The following is a 15,865-nucleotide window of genomic DNA, read 5'->3' as shown; positions in this document are numbered from 1 at the left end:
CTACCCTACCCCCCCACTCACTCACCCACACCACTACCCTACCCCCCCACTCACTCACCCCCACCACTACCCTACACCCCCACTCACTCACCCACACCACTACCCTACACTCCCACTCACTCATCCACACCACTACTCGACACCCCCACTCACTCACCCTAACCACTACCCTACACCCCCACTCACTCACCCACACCACTACCCTACACCCCCACTCACTCACCCACACCACTACCCTACACCCCCACTCACTCACCCACACCACTACCCTACACTCCCACTCACTCACCCACACCACTACCCTACCCCCCCACTCACTCACCCACACCACTACCCTACCCCCCCACTCACTCACCCACACCACTACCCTACACCCCCACTCACTCACCCACACCACTACCCTACAGTCCCACTCACTCATCCACACCACTACTCGACACCCCCACTCACTCACCCTAACCACTACCCTACCCCCCCACTCACTCACCCACACCACTACCCGACACCCCCACTCACTCACCCACACCACTACCCTACCCCCCCACTCACTCACCCTAACCACTACCCTACACCCCCCACTCACCCACACCACTACCCTACACCCCCACTCACCCTAACCACTACCCTACACCCCCCACTCACCCACACCACTACCCTACCCCCCCACTCACTCACTCACTCACCCTAACCACTACCCTACACCCCACTCACCCACACCACTACCCTACACCCCACTCACCCACACCACTACCCTACACCCCACTCACTCACCCTAACCACTACCCTACACCCCACTCACTCACCCTAACCACTACCCTACACCCCACTCACCCACACCACTACCCTACACCCCACTCACTCAACCACCCACACCACTGTTACACATGTGTTGGTCCGGCAGAGGGGGGGGGGGGGGAGTTCGTTCCCAGCAATGCCAACGGGTGCCGGCCGTCATACCACCCCCTAAACACGTGTACATGTGTCGTGAGACAGCAGGAAAACGAGATTGCCGAAAGGGCTGCTTGCGGAGCCACTCCGTCGAGCGCACGCACGTACACACGTACGCACGCGCACGCACACGCACGCACGCACACAAACACGTGTGGCGCACTTGAGCCATCGTGCGACGCACGAGTCAAGCAGGGAAGAGCGCGACGGCGGCGGCTCGCGCAGTCACCGTGAATCACACGATGACACTCTACACTATTTGCATACGCAGGTGACCTTTCCATGGGCACGGCTAATCAATCATCATCGACGCCACCTTGCCACACTCCTTCCTCCCCTACTCACTCCCTCCCCCTCCTCCCTCCCTGCCTCCTCCTCTTCCCTCCCCCCTCCTGCTCCTCCTACACCCTTTCTCCTCCCTCTCCCTTCCTCCTCTTTTCTCCCCCTCCCTCCTTCTCCGCCAAGTTCTTATCGCCTTCTGCTCGATTCGAGCAACGGCCAAAACTCTCTCGTCTGTTGAAACTCCGATCGCGCGCCCTTCTGTTGCGGGTCCGCTTTGGCATTCCGGGCATTTTTTGAGGCCTCTTTCGCAGCGACCGCGATTAAAATCGAATGCAAAACCAACAAGAACAACGGCATGCCGCGGGTTGTTTTGTCGGCGCGTCCATCCTGCGCAGAGAGATGGCCCGCGGCCAGCAATCAATGGGTTTATTTCACATCCTGGTGTAATTAATGTGTACGGATGGGAGTAATTAAAGGGTATAGGGATGGGAGTAATGAAAGGGTACGGAGTGACTAACGTCTCATGGCAGACGCGAATGAGTATGTGTTAATTTGGAAAGACCGAGCGGACCATTGGCCACACAGAGAGTGAAGCACCGCAAATTTTACACGAGTCTCAAGGTATTCCACGCGAGTCTACGAGTCTCTACGTAAGCATCGGAGTCGCCGTGTGAAACCAGACAGGAGTTGAACAGCGGTGAACTCGGAACGTCCCACGGAGGAACTGCAGCAAGACGTAGACGTTGTTGCTCGTCACGCAGGCAGAGGAAGAAGATGAAGAAGCTAATTCTCACCGTGCCATGTGGTGGGGGGCTTGACGAGACACGGGGCGGCCTCTCCCGGGCGGCCCGTGGCTCGCGGGAGCTGGCACCAGGGCGTAGGCCTCCTCCTCTTCGCCGTTCATGTAACTCGACTGCCCGTTCGTTTCGTAGTCCTACAAAGACAGAGATATCCCGCATAGCCTTAGCAAACTGTAGGAGCAAGTGCTGCTGTTAGAGAGTAGCACCCTATGAAGGCCGGCACGGTACACGAGGGGTGGGTGGCCAGCACCACGTCCGACCGCCTTTGTCTCCCCAGTGGCGATATTATTACACACCGCGACGTGTTACGAACCCGGCGACCGGAGTTCGATTCCCGCTCATGGGCAAACACCGGTGACGATTATCTGAACCGGTCCTGGGGCCTTCCCTAGGTCGACTCAGCCCCAAATGAGTACCCGGTGCAGTGTGCAGTAAACAATCGCCACTGTACCAGCCACCCACCCCCTCGTGTGCGTGCCGTGCCGGCCTTCGTAGGCGCTAGATACTCGCTCACAGCACTTGTCCCAACAGTCTCTTACAGGTTATACGGGGGGGGGGGGGCGGGGGGGGGGCGGAGATCTTTTCTCTTTGTCTTGCCCCTCATTTGCCGAGCGAGGCCTGCTCACCGGCTGGAGGAAGTTTTGCAGCTCGGCGATGGCGGCCGCCATGCGTGCATACGCCTCCTTGGGCGGCGCGTTCACCATGACGAACACGTGCAGCTGCTCCTTAAGGTGCGAGTACTTGAGCTCCGCGCCGTTCCGCAGCTCCTCCTCCTGCAAGCGCAGCAGCGGCGGGAGCAGCAGTGCAGCAGCGGCGGGAGCAGCAGTGCAGCAACGGCAGCAGCAGCACAGCAGCAGCAGCGGGGCGTGGAGGGAAGCTTTTAACACAAAGTGCTTGCCGCAAATGAACCACAATACCTTGACTGATCTCGTCAAGGAGCATAAACCATCATCACGCAAACTCCGGTCATCATCCTCATAGCAGCAGCGACGCTGGCCATCGAACAAAGGCGGTCTCCGCATTGTGCAGCACTTTCAGAAGCACTTCTGCGGCCGTCTGGAATGCTCTTCCTTATGATATTAGAAATTCATTTCTTTAGAACTGCTTTTTGTGTTTGGTTTCTTGTCCTTCCCCCCCACCTCCGATTAGCACGGTTGGCTACGTACGGTGCGAAAGAAGTTCAACATACAGGCCTACACACGTACATACCTACAATCCGTCGAGGCACGAGGAACAACATCATCGCCTCTGTTGCGAGGGCGACCTGAGCTACATCAAGGTCAATTTAAGAACACGAATGATATATAAAAAACTACGTAAATCAATACAGCACAATGTGACTATGGATAAATTGCACCTGAAAGATATTAATTAACACCGGCCAGCGTTCGTCAAACGCCGCTAAGTAGTTGGCGACGGCATACAAATACGAACGCGAGCTGCTGCATTCAGCACCCGGGGCGAGACGACGCACATCGAGTGCACCAAACCACGCGCGTTACAACCCGAGAATACATCGGAGAGCCACTTTTGGATGTCTCTGGCCCAACGCTTCTCCCGCCAAGTTCAACGCACGCATGGGACCCTTCCAACCCTCCCCCGGTGCACTCTGTCCGACAACGTAACCGCTCCGGTTCGCCGGCAACGTTCGAGTCAACGGATTCGAGAGGCGATCCACAGCGGCGTTACGTCACAGCAAAGCAACTCGCCCAATCACACACTGTTGTGTCCAATCAAAGACAAAGATCCCCAGTATAGCCTGAACAGACTGTTGGGGCAAGTGCTGTTAGCGAGTAGCACCTATGAAGACCGGCACCGTACACGAGGGGGCGTGTGATCAGCACCACGCCCGATCGCCTTTGTCTCCCCAGCGGCGATGTTTTCACGCCACAACGGGTACTCATTTGAGGTCGAGTCGACCTAGGGGAAGCCCAGGACTGGTTCAGATAATCGTCACCGGTGTTGGCCACGAGCGGGAATTGAACTCGGGTCGCCGGGTTCATCGCGCAGCACCAACCACAACACTACCGCTCCCCATACCCAGTCGCGTGCACAGCACGCACCATGGCCGTCAGCCGCGGGCAGCAGGGGACCCGGTCAAGGCGAGGGGTGCAGCCGTGGGAACTGGTTAGGCGGCGACACCATCGGGCAGCAGTGTCAACGGTGCAACCTTTCATTTGAACCCTACCCCCCCATTGTAATGCTGTGGACGAACTGGGAGGTTGTTTCATCTGTCAACGGGAACCTGCAGTCTCCACCAAGCAGGCACTCTCCACCAGGCTCAACCATGCTGCATGCTTGCAGCACCGGTCAATCTACAACCACTCTTCATGGCACCGAACCCGTTTTTAAAAGCAGGTCTAGAGGCCACTCGCGGTGTGGCATTCATTCCTCGCTCGCAGCGAGCCTTCGACACTTCACGTGGCCTCAAAGTGCACCTGGCCTGGCACAGGAGCAGTGGTGTCGTCACCGCCGCTGAGTGGCGGAAGGCGGATATTAGTATTGGTGCGTGAGTTCGCGTGGGGAGCGGGAGTGGAGCGGTTCGTGCGATACGCTACGAATCCGGCGTCCCGAGTTCGCGCTACGAGACGCAGCGCGACGAGCAATGCGGCGGCCTATGCTCAACCCCCCCTCCGAGGAGCCTGGAATGCGTTCCGTGTTTCCTGAAAGCCGTTGAGTCAGTTCGCCTTTTTGAGTCCAGGGTCACAGCTTCGAGCAAGCGCTGTCGAGCGTTGTCAAGCCGGGTTTGCAACACGCGCACAGCGGGTTTGCCTCGAGATCCGCCAAGCGTTCTCTGGCTCTCTCTGCTGTGCCGAGGTGGGTGGCCAGCCCCATGTCCGGTTACCTTCGTCTCCCCAGTGGCGATGTTTATTTACACACCGCACCAGCTACTCGTTTGAGGCCGAGTCGGCCAGGTGGAGGCCCAGGACCGGTTCAGATAATTGTCACTGGTGTTGGCCGTGAGTGGGAATCGAACTCGGGTTCCCAGGTTCGTGGCGCAGTGCGCTAACCGCTACGCCAGCGCTACCTATACACAGACTGCGCGCGCGCACGCACACAACCACGCGCAGACAGACAGATGACCGAGTCGGGAATCAGACCCAGACCCTTCTTGCCGTGTGGCGGCGGCGAACATCGGCCACCGGGCGCGGCCCAACCAAGAGAGGAAGCAGCACATTTGAATGACAAGGCCTGAATTAGCACGGCTAAAAAAAAAACAGCAGGCGTGAAATCAGAAGGTAATCGCGGTATTTATAGCGCCTGGGGCAGGGCAGGGAGAGGCTCATTCCAGCGGGGCCAGCGCCCGTCCCGGCCTCACACCGAGGAGAGCCAGGGCCCAGCCTCTACATTCCGAAACCCAGAGCCATGCTCCGCACTCCTCCCGCACTCCTCCCACATATCTGCCGCACGTCACCCGCATGACTCCCCATGTTGCAGTGACCGCTAAGGACTGACGCAACTCGCCCCACCTTTTCAACTGCTGCCCCAGGGGTTCGAATGGACGTTCAGCGAACCTCTGGATTGCGAGCCCACTTCTTAAAGTCCACCAACTAATATTGAATTGTTTACCAGGTAAGGCTTTAGTTTGTCGTCCTTCCCGCGCACCTCTCGTTAGCACGGTTGGCTACGTACGGTGGAAAAGAAGCTCAACATACATGCACACAGGCTCCACTGAGCTATTTAACTCTTTTTCAGAAACGACTTGGCGATCACAAATTAGAGCCCTACGAAGTGGCTTATCATCATCGCATGTTAATTTATAGCAACAACCAAATACTCTTAAAAGCGTTATGTTGATTCTAAAAACTGAGAGAAAAGACCACACGACCACGGGGAGAGAGAGAGAGAGAGACACGCAAACTCCAAATATACAGCAGGCGTCAGGGTCAGGACCGATCCCACAACCTCCTGCATACTGTGGCGCCCCGTATGGTGGGGTAAAGTGTGGGTACATGGAAACACCAGGCCGGAGCCAGAGGCAGACCCAGCAAGAGGCGATTCACGCCATGTGAGTCACGTGGGTTAGTTTGACCATACCTCACCACACTAGTCCGTGCGGGGTGGTGAAGGCAGAGGGGCACAGGCGTACAGTACAATAATACATTTTGCTGCGTTGCTCTCTGCCGTCCACCACGTGACCAAACAACCGACAACAGCTGTGATGCATCGCAGTCGACCGTCAAAGCCCTGCACAGGCTAAACCCAGCTCAGCTTCTGAGAACTGATGGGAGCGGGTATTGGGGTGGAGGGTGCATTCCGGGTGATTTGGCGATGGGCAAAGAGATGTCTCTATACAAATATACAACAAAGACACAGATCCCCCCTATAGCCTTTAACAGACTGTTGGGGCAAGTGCTGTCATCCATGCGGATGTAGCAAGAGCTGAAATAGCTACTATTCTTAAGAATGCTAAGAAACCCACTAGTAACATCAGCAAAAACGAACGCTCTGAACTCGCGGACCTAAAAAAGAGAGATGATATAGTCATCCTCTCGGCAGACAAGGGCAATGCCACGGTCATCATGGATAAAGATTCATACAACAACAAAATCCTGGACCTTCTTAATGATGGGAGTTACTCCAAAATTAAAAACGATCCCACTAAAAGCCTAACGACGAAAACCAACAGTATCATCACGAGTTCGACTTCCCTAATCGAACCAAGCAAACGTCCCTCTCTAAAACCATCGGCGGCAAGACCTCCCAGACTCTATGGTCTTCCCAAAATCCATAAGGACGGCACCCCGCTACGACCCATTGTGTCGACGATAAACTCTCCTACGTACAAACTAGCCCGTTTTCTATCAGATACTCTGCTCCCTTTCACAGGCAAGACCTCTTCAGCAGTACTCAACTCAACCCAATTAGTCTCTATGGTTAAGGACATGGTACTATCTCCTGATGACATCCTCGTCAGCTTTGATGTAGTATCTTTGTTTACCAAAGTCCCAGTACCGGACACCCTAACAATAATTGAGGACTTAGTCCAACATGGATTGAATTCTGATGCACCTGCGCTGGTTAGGCATTGCCTCACCAACACCTATTTTACCTGGAATGGCACCTTCTACAAACAGAATGAGGGTACCCCTATGGGCTCCCCTTTGTCACCAGTTATAGCCAACATATTCATAGAAAAGTTTGAATCAGACGCCATCCAGACATCCACCCTGCGTCCTTCCCTGTGGAAGAGATATGTGGATGACACTTTCGTCATCTGGCCACATGGCCTCCCAGCATTGAACCACTTCTTGGACCACATCAATTCTAGACACCCATCCATCAGATTCACCATGGAAGTGGAGAAAGACGGTAAACTACCATTCTTGGATATTCTGTTTGAGAGGAGTCCTGACGGTTCCTTGGGACATTCTGTCTACAGAAAAGCCACCCACACAGACTCCTACTTGAAACCGGATTCCCACCACCACCCATCTCAAAAGAACTCTCTCATCAAAACGCTATACCACAGAGCACATGGCATTTCTGACAAACAACACCTGACCGGTGAATTAAGACATGTACATCGGGCCCTCAGGATGAACGGATACTCTGACCGTACTATCCGCCAAGCTGTCTCTCCCACCACACAGAAACAGCCACATGAAACTCCGACCAAAACCATCACGTTACCATACATAGCTGGCGTGACCAAAAAGATCTCCAAAATTCTAAACAAACATAAGATCCAAGTCCGATTCAGTACAGTGCATAAAATCCGTGATCTGATTCCATCTGTGAAGGATGTCGTTCCTGACTTACAGTATCCTGGAGTCTACAAATTGAGTTGCATTTGTGGTGATTGCTACATTGGAGAAACGAAACGTCATGTTTCTGATCGTGTCCGCGAGCACAAGTCAGATCTGAAACACGGCAGAACTGATTCTTCTGCCGTGGCCGATCATTGCTACAACTCGGTGGGCTCTCATGAAATTGTCTTTTCCGAGACCAAGGTTCTCTGCAAACCTCCCGGCTACCATCAAAGGTTTGTACACGAAGCCATACAAATATACAAACACAGACATAATTTCAACCGTGATGATGGGTACAAACTTAGTAATCATTGGAAAGATGTTATCAACCACGCAAAAAAGACTTAATCACAAATTTTTTGGACCATCTTATCTGACAGGCACTATTTTACTGTACTTTACCGAGTGTTAACATCCCCAGTTATTTTAACAGTACTCTCTTCATTGTTCAGCCAGCATTGTTATAAACATGGGCATTTTCGTTCTTTTGTCTATCATGTGTATCAGACCCCCCCTCCCCCTCTCTCTCCATTGTGTTGGCGTGTGCAGTAATTGGCCGCTTGCGCACAAGCGCTTCCACGTCCGTCGCCCACCCTTTTGGCCTCGCCCCCCCCCGCCTCCCCCTCCCTCCCGATACGTTCCATTCATTGGCTACCATAGTCTGATGAGCTCCCCCTAAGTTTGTACCCATCATCATTTTCGTTCTTTTGTCTATCATGTGTATTAGACCTCCCCTCCTCCTCTCTGCCCATTGTGTTGGCGGGTGCAGTGGCTGGCCGCTTGCGCACAATCGCTCCATTGTGTTGGCGTGTGCAGTAATTGGCCGCTTGCGCACAAGCGCTTCCACGTCCATCGCCCACCCTTTTGGCCTCGCCCCCCCTCCCTCCCGATACGTTCCTTTCATTGGCTACCATAGTCTGATGAGCTCCCCCCTCCCTCTCCCTCCCCCCTCAACTCGCTTTTAAGGGATTACATCTTGAATCATTGCCTCACTTGATACAGCTAATCTGGCTGTGACGGTCCCACCTGATGACGGAGACTTGTGTTGCCTCCGAAACGTCGTGATTTTTGTTTTTATTTTATTTTACTTTCTACGTGACTTTACCGAAAAAACCTAAGAAGATGCTGTTAGCGAGTAGCACCTGTGAGCGCCGGCACGGCACACGAGGTGGTTGGGTGGTCAGCACCACGTCCGGCCGCCTTTGTCTCGTTAGTGCCAATGTTTACACATTGCACCAGGTACTCATTTTCGGTTGAGTCGACCTAGGGAAGGCCTAGGACCGGTTCAGATAATCGTCACTGGTGTTGGCCGTGAGCGGTGAATCGAACCCGGGTCGCCAGGTTCGTAGCACAGCGCGCTAACCGCTACCCACTACCACTCCTCATACACAAACTGCCCGGCTCTCTCTGGCAGAGCTCTTCGCCTGCTCGAGTCAAGGAACCATGGCCGCGGATGCTGGGAAGTGGAACGGATGCGACGCGGTCCGTCTCTCCAACGGGACCCCCCGGGACCCAGTTTGGTTCGCTCCGATGCCACCTGCACAGCGAAGGAAGGCGAGAGGCAGAAACGCCGCCGGCGACTGCGCCGTTGCTCGTACGTAATGCACGTGGAACTTCTTTCGCACCGCACGTAGCCAACCCTGCTAATCGGAGGTGCGACAGGGTACGACTCGCCCTCAAATGAACGACCTGGTGCGGTGTGTAAATATTGCCACGAGGGAGACAAAGACGGCCGGCCGAGGTGCTGGCCACCCACCTCCTCGTGTGCCATGCCGCTCTTCATCGGTGCTCCTCGCTAACATCAAAGTGTGCTGCCCTCGAGTGTGTGTGTGGGCCAAGGTAAAAGGATCTCAGAGGGAGCTCTGTGATGTCTGTTTTCGCGGGGCCGTTCACGAGCACGGAGGGTGAGACGCACCGCCCCGCGAGCCTTCCGGGCGGATTGTACCGCCCGGTGAGAACGCGACACCGATTGTGCGACGGGGATAGCATCGGGGGGAAACCACTCTTCTGTTTTTGATTGAGACCGACGGCGCAGGCAGGTTGAACGAACACAACGCGGCGCCGTGACGGGGAGCCGTGGTGGCTAGATGTTAATCTTGCCTGGTACGCAGAAGGTTTGTGGGTTTCGATCTTGACACTGATGCCTGACGTACTATATATTTGGAGTCTGCGTTTTTCTCTCTCTCCCCATGGTCACGTGGATTTTTCTCCGGGTCCTCCGGTTTTTTCCATCCACATTTTGCATCATCACGCATGTTTAAGAGTATTTGGCTGCTGCTATACATTCCAGGTGATGATGATGATGATGGGCCACTTCGTTGAGCAATCATTTACGATGGCCGGGTCGTATTTGAAAAGTGCTAAAGAGCCTTACACAGTGAAATAAAAATATTCTTGGTTCTTTCGGAAATAATAAAATAATAAAAATAAAACTATAAAATTCTCACTACGTTTCGATTGCAACACAAGCAATCATCATCAGGTGTGAAAACCACTTTTTTCAAATGTTCTTGCTGTGTTAAACCGAAGAAAAGAGTTTTCAATCTTAACTGATTTAAAAGTGCATGGCTCCCAGTGGCTTCCTAACATCAGAAGGAAGAGGCGTTCCAGACGGTCACAGAAGCAGCGCAATCTATACATAGCAGCTCAGTGGGGGCCTTACCTGGTAAAATAAAAACGTTAAAAGTTTTGAAAACGGCGTGGACGCTCGGCTGTGGCTGCACGCATGGGAGAATGCGAGACACCGACGGTGGCTGGGGGGGGCGGGGGGGGGGCAGTGGGACTGTGCCCTCTCCTCAACTGGACGTCAGCAGCGAGGCGATTGTCCTTCTGAGAAAACCCAGAACACGGCTCCTATTGTGCACTCCGTGAATGGGCGGCGAGCCCACGCGACGATTTCACACGGACGGCGGCGGCGCGACGGCCATCGGCGCACCAACGGTGGCAGAGTGCAGCAGCTCGGTTAATTAAAAAAACCGCAACTGTTTGAACAAGAATGGGGTTTTAGTTTTTTAACACAAGTAGATTGTTCATTGCCGACAGTACCACTTGTAATTGGCTTCTTACGCCCTACTCGTCCTTCCCACCACCGTGCAAAAAGGAGTTAAACGAAAAAACGCGGAAACCTGACGCAGCCAGGTAATAAATGTGTCACGTGACTTGCAAAGTGGGCAAGTCTGTTGCCACTTCAGCAGCAGCAGCAGCGCAATGTTTCGCTCGAGATCATGCCCAGCATCATCAGGTTGTTAACCGGAGCTCAGATCTCGAGATCCATGCTGGCCACTAATCTCGACCGCAATGTCACAGCCATTTAAAAAATTGCAAGATTCCTCTTCAACGACGACACCGGTGGTGCCGCTGAAGCAGTTATACATTTGGCCACGTGCGATCCCAACTCGCGATTCACACGCACAATCCACGTGCGATCCGCACATGTGATCCACACGTGCGATCCGCATGTGTGATACACGTGTGATTCACGCATGGATCGCACGTGTGTGATTCCCGTTTGGTTTTCATTCATTGGGTGCGTCGGTTGGACCTGTGAGACGAGTAAAAGCTGCACGGGGAAAAAAACCCCTCAGGGCGTCTTCTCGGGCACATTCTCTCCTCGGGTCGAACATCCATCGTGAGAGTCTCGGCCATTAATCATCACAGAATGGAGGCCGGGACTTTCCCAAGCCCACTTTCTTTTGTTCGCGATCAAAAGCGACGTCTCCAACCTGCGGGTTATGTTCGCGAATCCACGCGCGTCCAGGGGTTATTCCCAGCGCGCATCCCTGCCGCTTTGCGCACCTTTCCACCGCAATGTTTGGCAATCCTCGTGTTTTTTTGTACGTCTCCCCCCCAACTACTCATTACGTATCCCCTGCAGTCGCCCTGCTTCGCCCTTTGAGGCATCACACGGCAACAGCTCACGCATCCGCCTCGCCCTTCCACTGGGAGCTATGCACTTGTTTGGAACTGCTTTTGGTTGTGTTTAGTTAGTTGTCCTTCCCCCCGCACCTCCGATTAGCACGGATGGCTACATACGGTGCGAAAGAAGTTCAAAATAAACTATTAATGAAACTATTTTTATTTCACCAGGTAAGGCCCATTGAGCTATTCAGCTCTTTTCAAAAGCCACCAGGCTTCAACGAAGTGGCTTATCGTGTGGAAATGTATGGTAGCCAAATACTGTACAAGTACGTCTCTAAATCGAGAGGATAAAATCGGAGGACCCGGAGAGACATCCACGCGACCACGGTGGAGAGAGAGAGAGAGACACCGCAAACTCTGAATATAAAGCAGCAGGCGTCAGGGTCGGGATCGAACCCACGACCTCCTGTATAGCAGGTGAGGCGGTTAACATCTCCTAGCCACGTACGTGCAACGAATCTGACGTTAATGTCAGTGACGTTCCAGAAGGGTCCGAAGAGGGGCGAGAGGGGCGGCCGACGAAAAATTCAAAACGACTTTCATGTCCGCGGCCGCTCACCGATGATGCCGGACCGCCCATCGGACATTTTCGTGATGGCGGCCAATAAAAGTCAGGCTCACGACGTTGTCGCCGCTGCCGCCATTGTCGTCGTCCGCCACTTTTATTGGACGCTCACAAGGTGGGGGGGGGGGCTTCAAAGGGGCATTAACAGTGGAAAGCTTCCTCCTCCCCCCCCTTCCTCCGTGGGAGATAACATTTACAGCATTCAGTAGCCCAAACACGTGGTCCCGACCGACCCAGTGTGAAGGTCACACGTTCAACTAATCTAAACTGCACGTGCGCACGTGACCCGCCCTCTCCCCCCCCCCATTAAAATAGTCATACCTATCAGACTGGACATTCGTTTTTCTTCACGATTCGACGGCCAACGCTGCTATTAACAAAATAACACGATGTACATTTGAATTAAATAAAATATTTTTTATTTTACCAGGTAAAAAGGCCCCACTGAGCTATGTAGCTATATATTTGTTTTTCAGAGGCGACCTGCCAATCACAAATGATAGCTCGACAAAGTGGCTTACCATCATCATCGTCGTGTGGAAATTTATAGCGGAAGCCAAATAATCTGATGTTGATTCTAAATGTGGAGGGGGAGGAAAAACTAGAGGGACCCGGAGAAAAGAATACACGCGACCACGGGGAGAGAGAGAGACGCAAATTCCAAATACTTTTATTTTACCAGGTAAGGCCCACCGAGCCGTGTAGCTCTTTTTCAGAAGCGACGTGGCTATCACAAACAATAGCTCAACGAAGTGGCTTATCACGTGGAAATTTATAGCAGCAGCCAAATCCACACGATCATGGGGGGAACAAGCAAATTCTAAATATACAGCAGGCATCAGGGTCGGGGTCGAACACCACGATCTCCTGTATACCAGGCGACACCTCGGCACCCTTTTCACCGGGCAGATCGCCCCCACTCCCCCTCTGCAAGACTGCTCAGTCCACGTGGCTGCTGCCGCTGCTGCTGCCAAGCGGTGTAGCGGGAGCCCAGAGTGCGCTCCTCCTTCATCATTCACCCCGTCACGTCTGTGCACATACCCACACTGGTGCATGTTTACAAGCTCGTGACATTTCACACAAAGAATATTTCGAACTTTGATACGGTCACCGGTAAAACGACCATAAACCCCCCCCCCTCCAAACCTAACATTTACCCAACCCAAGGGGGGAGGGCAAAAAACCACGACACCCGAATAAATGAGTGCGACGTGAAAACGTAAGACCTGTCAACCGTGCAGGGCAAACAGCGCAGCCCCGCAATCGCTCGCCCGACGTCCTGGGAACGAATAATGTGGGATGGGGGATACCCAACCCTGTGCCCCACCGCACGCGGCCTGCCGATGGTCGATGAACAACCGTGGTCTTCGCTTTGAGACTTGAAGACGGTTGCGGCGCCGTTTCAACTGATGCTGGAGTCTAACCGGTGCGCTGCTGGGTTGCAAGTGCAGTCTGCGAACCGTTATACCGCGGTGGCGGGGAGACGTTAACTACCTCGCCTGGTATACAGAAGGTCATGGGTTCGATCCCGACCCTGACGCCTGTTGTATATTTGGAGTTTGCATGTTCTTCCCGTGGGGGCGTGGATTTTTCTCCGGGTCCTCCGTTTTTTTTCCTCCACATTAAGAATCAACATCGCGCATTCAGAGTATTTGGCTGCTGTAAATTTCTGCGTGATGATAAGCCACTTCGTTGAGCTATCATTTCTGATGGCCGGGTCGCTTCTGAAAAAGAGCTACATAGCTCGGTGGGCCTTACCTGGTAAAACAAAAAAACATTGTTGAGTTTTAAGTCCGTAACAGGTAACTGTAACGTTCCTTTTCTAGTTTTGTCTTTCACCAACCCCGAGTGCCAACGGTGTCACGTCACGAGATGCCGCATTCGTTCGGACCTCTCACGGAGCAGTGCGGCCCTTCCTTTGAGAGAACGGCCATCGGAAGGAGACGTCTGAGAACTACCTCCAAGATCCCTTCTGGTCTGCACACTCAGAGTGTGGCACTTTCCCAGGCACTCTGCCGCTCAAGAGTATGGGGCAGTCCTCGACTTAGGGAACAGGCTATGTTCCTGAGAGCCGTTTGTAAGTCGTGTTGTTTGTATGTCGGAACTCAATCGTACGTCGGAACTCAATCGTTAATTGCACGCACGGTCAGTGGTATAAAATGTGCTATGGTTGAACGAAACAGGGTAGCATTGTTAAACTAATACGTCAGAAGTGTTGTACATTTGCATGTAATACTGTAATAATACTGGAAAGTAAATAAAATCTAAAGTAAAGTAACGCAAAAAGAAAAAAACAGTTTAATTTTCACTTAACTTGAGTCGAACGGTTCACTCTTGTTGTTGTGCATCACGCGGAACACTGGGGCACATTACATCTCGTGGAAGATCACGCCACCCAACAAAATAGTTCCGCAGTTGGGTTTGTAAGCACAACCGAACGTTGGCAAGTCGGACGGTTACAAATAACGTCTCAACGGCGGTTCATTCGTAGGTGCGGACGTTCGTAAGTGAGGACTTTTTAGGTCGGGGACTGCCTGGAATGTTCATCCACATGACAGTCACCCCAAAAGTTTTAACTCAAGAGCTGGAATCTATCCTAATTACTGCGTGTGCAGAACCAAATCTAAGTGATGTCTTTAAGAGTGCGATAATTGCCTGATAGGTCTGAGACCATCAACTTCAGCACAATCGAAAACCCGGTTCTGCCTGGATATGAACCCCGGTGCTCAGCGGAGGCAGCTCCTGCGGCGTCTCAGCCGCCCGGCCACCTCGCGGGCAAACCTCCGTCGTGGGACGCCCGAGATTGGCGCGGTTGGGCCACATACGGTGCGCGAAAGGAGTTCGACGTCAGTCCATCCACACGTACGAACATCCACACAGAACATCCCCCCGCAGTGACTTGGGCAAAAATAACTAACGGCCGCCAGCTCTCTGCGGGCCTCTGAGACGACGGTCGGAACGATGACGTGAGCCCGGCGGTGGCCCAAGGGCTGGGAGATTTGGCACGGGCAACGCCGGGACACCTCCGCGCCTCTCAAAACCGTTGCTTCCAAAACGCCGCATGCGGCTTGTCCATGCCGGGGAGCCGGCAAACCCCCCCACGTTTATGTTTTTTTTTATGAACGTCGACTTTTTGAAACTTGCCTGCTGTTTTTCTGGCACGCGATATAACTGAACTCTCCGGTTTCGCTCTGCGAGCAACTGCCAATTATTTGCACGCAGACAAAAGGACCAGACAAAGATCGTCCCCGTCTTGTAGCCCGCCACAGACTGTCGCGGCAAGTGCCGTCGGTGAGCAGCAGCAAGCTGTGAAGGCCGGCACGGCACACGAGAGGGTGGGTGGCCAGCACCACGCCCCGCCGGCGCCTTTGTCTCCCGAGTGGCGACATTTACTACACATTGCACCAGGTACTCATTTGAAGCAGAGTCGACCTAGAGGAGGACCAGAACCGGTTTAGATATTCTTCACCGACATGGGCTGTGAGCGGGAATCGAACTCGGGTCGCCGGCTTCGCAGAGCAGCGCGCTAACCACGACAAAATCTGAATATTTATCCCGGAGGAATCCGATGAGCTCTAAAGCTATTTTTCACAGATGCC

At 53.5% G+C, this 15,865-nt stretch overlaps 1 protein-coding gene across 4 annotated transcripts in view; it reads right to left on the bottom strand.

Annotated features, from left to right (window-relative positions):
• Positions 1 to 15,865, bottom strand: part of LOC144940599 (KH domain-containing, RNA-binding, signal transduction-associated protein 2-like) — a 60,239-nt gene that overhangs the window by 14,043 nt on the left and 30,331 nt on the right. For all 4 annotated transcript variants that reach the window (XM_078866827.1, XM_078866828.1, XM_078866829.1 and 1 more), the window contains exons 4-5: positions 2,657 to 2,803; positions 2,025 to 2,164 (exon numbers count right to left, since the gene is read on the bottom strand). In XM_078866827.1, coding sequence (XP_078722953.1) covers positions 2,025 to 2,164; positions 2,657 to 2,803 — 287 coding nt within the window. The remainder of the gene's footprint in view (positions 1 to 2,024; positions 2,165 to 2,656; positions 2,804 to 15,865) is intronic.

Source organism: Lampetra fluviatilis, chromosome 23 (assembly GCF_964198595.1).
Source record: "Lampetra fluviatilis chromosome 23, kcLamFluv1.1, whole genome shotgun sequence".
NCBI lineage: Eukaryota > Metazoa > Chordata > Hyperoartia > Petromyzontiformes > Petromyzontidae > Lampetra > Lampetra fluviatilis.
This window is presented reverse-complemented; position numbering and strand designations above follow the sequence as displayed.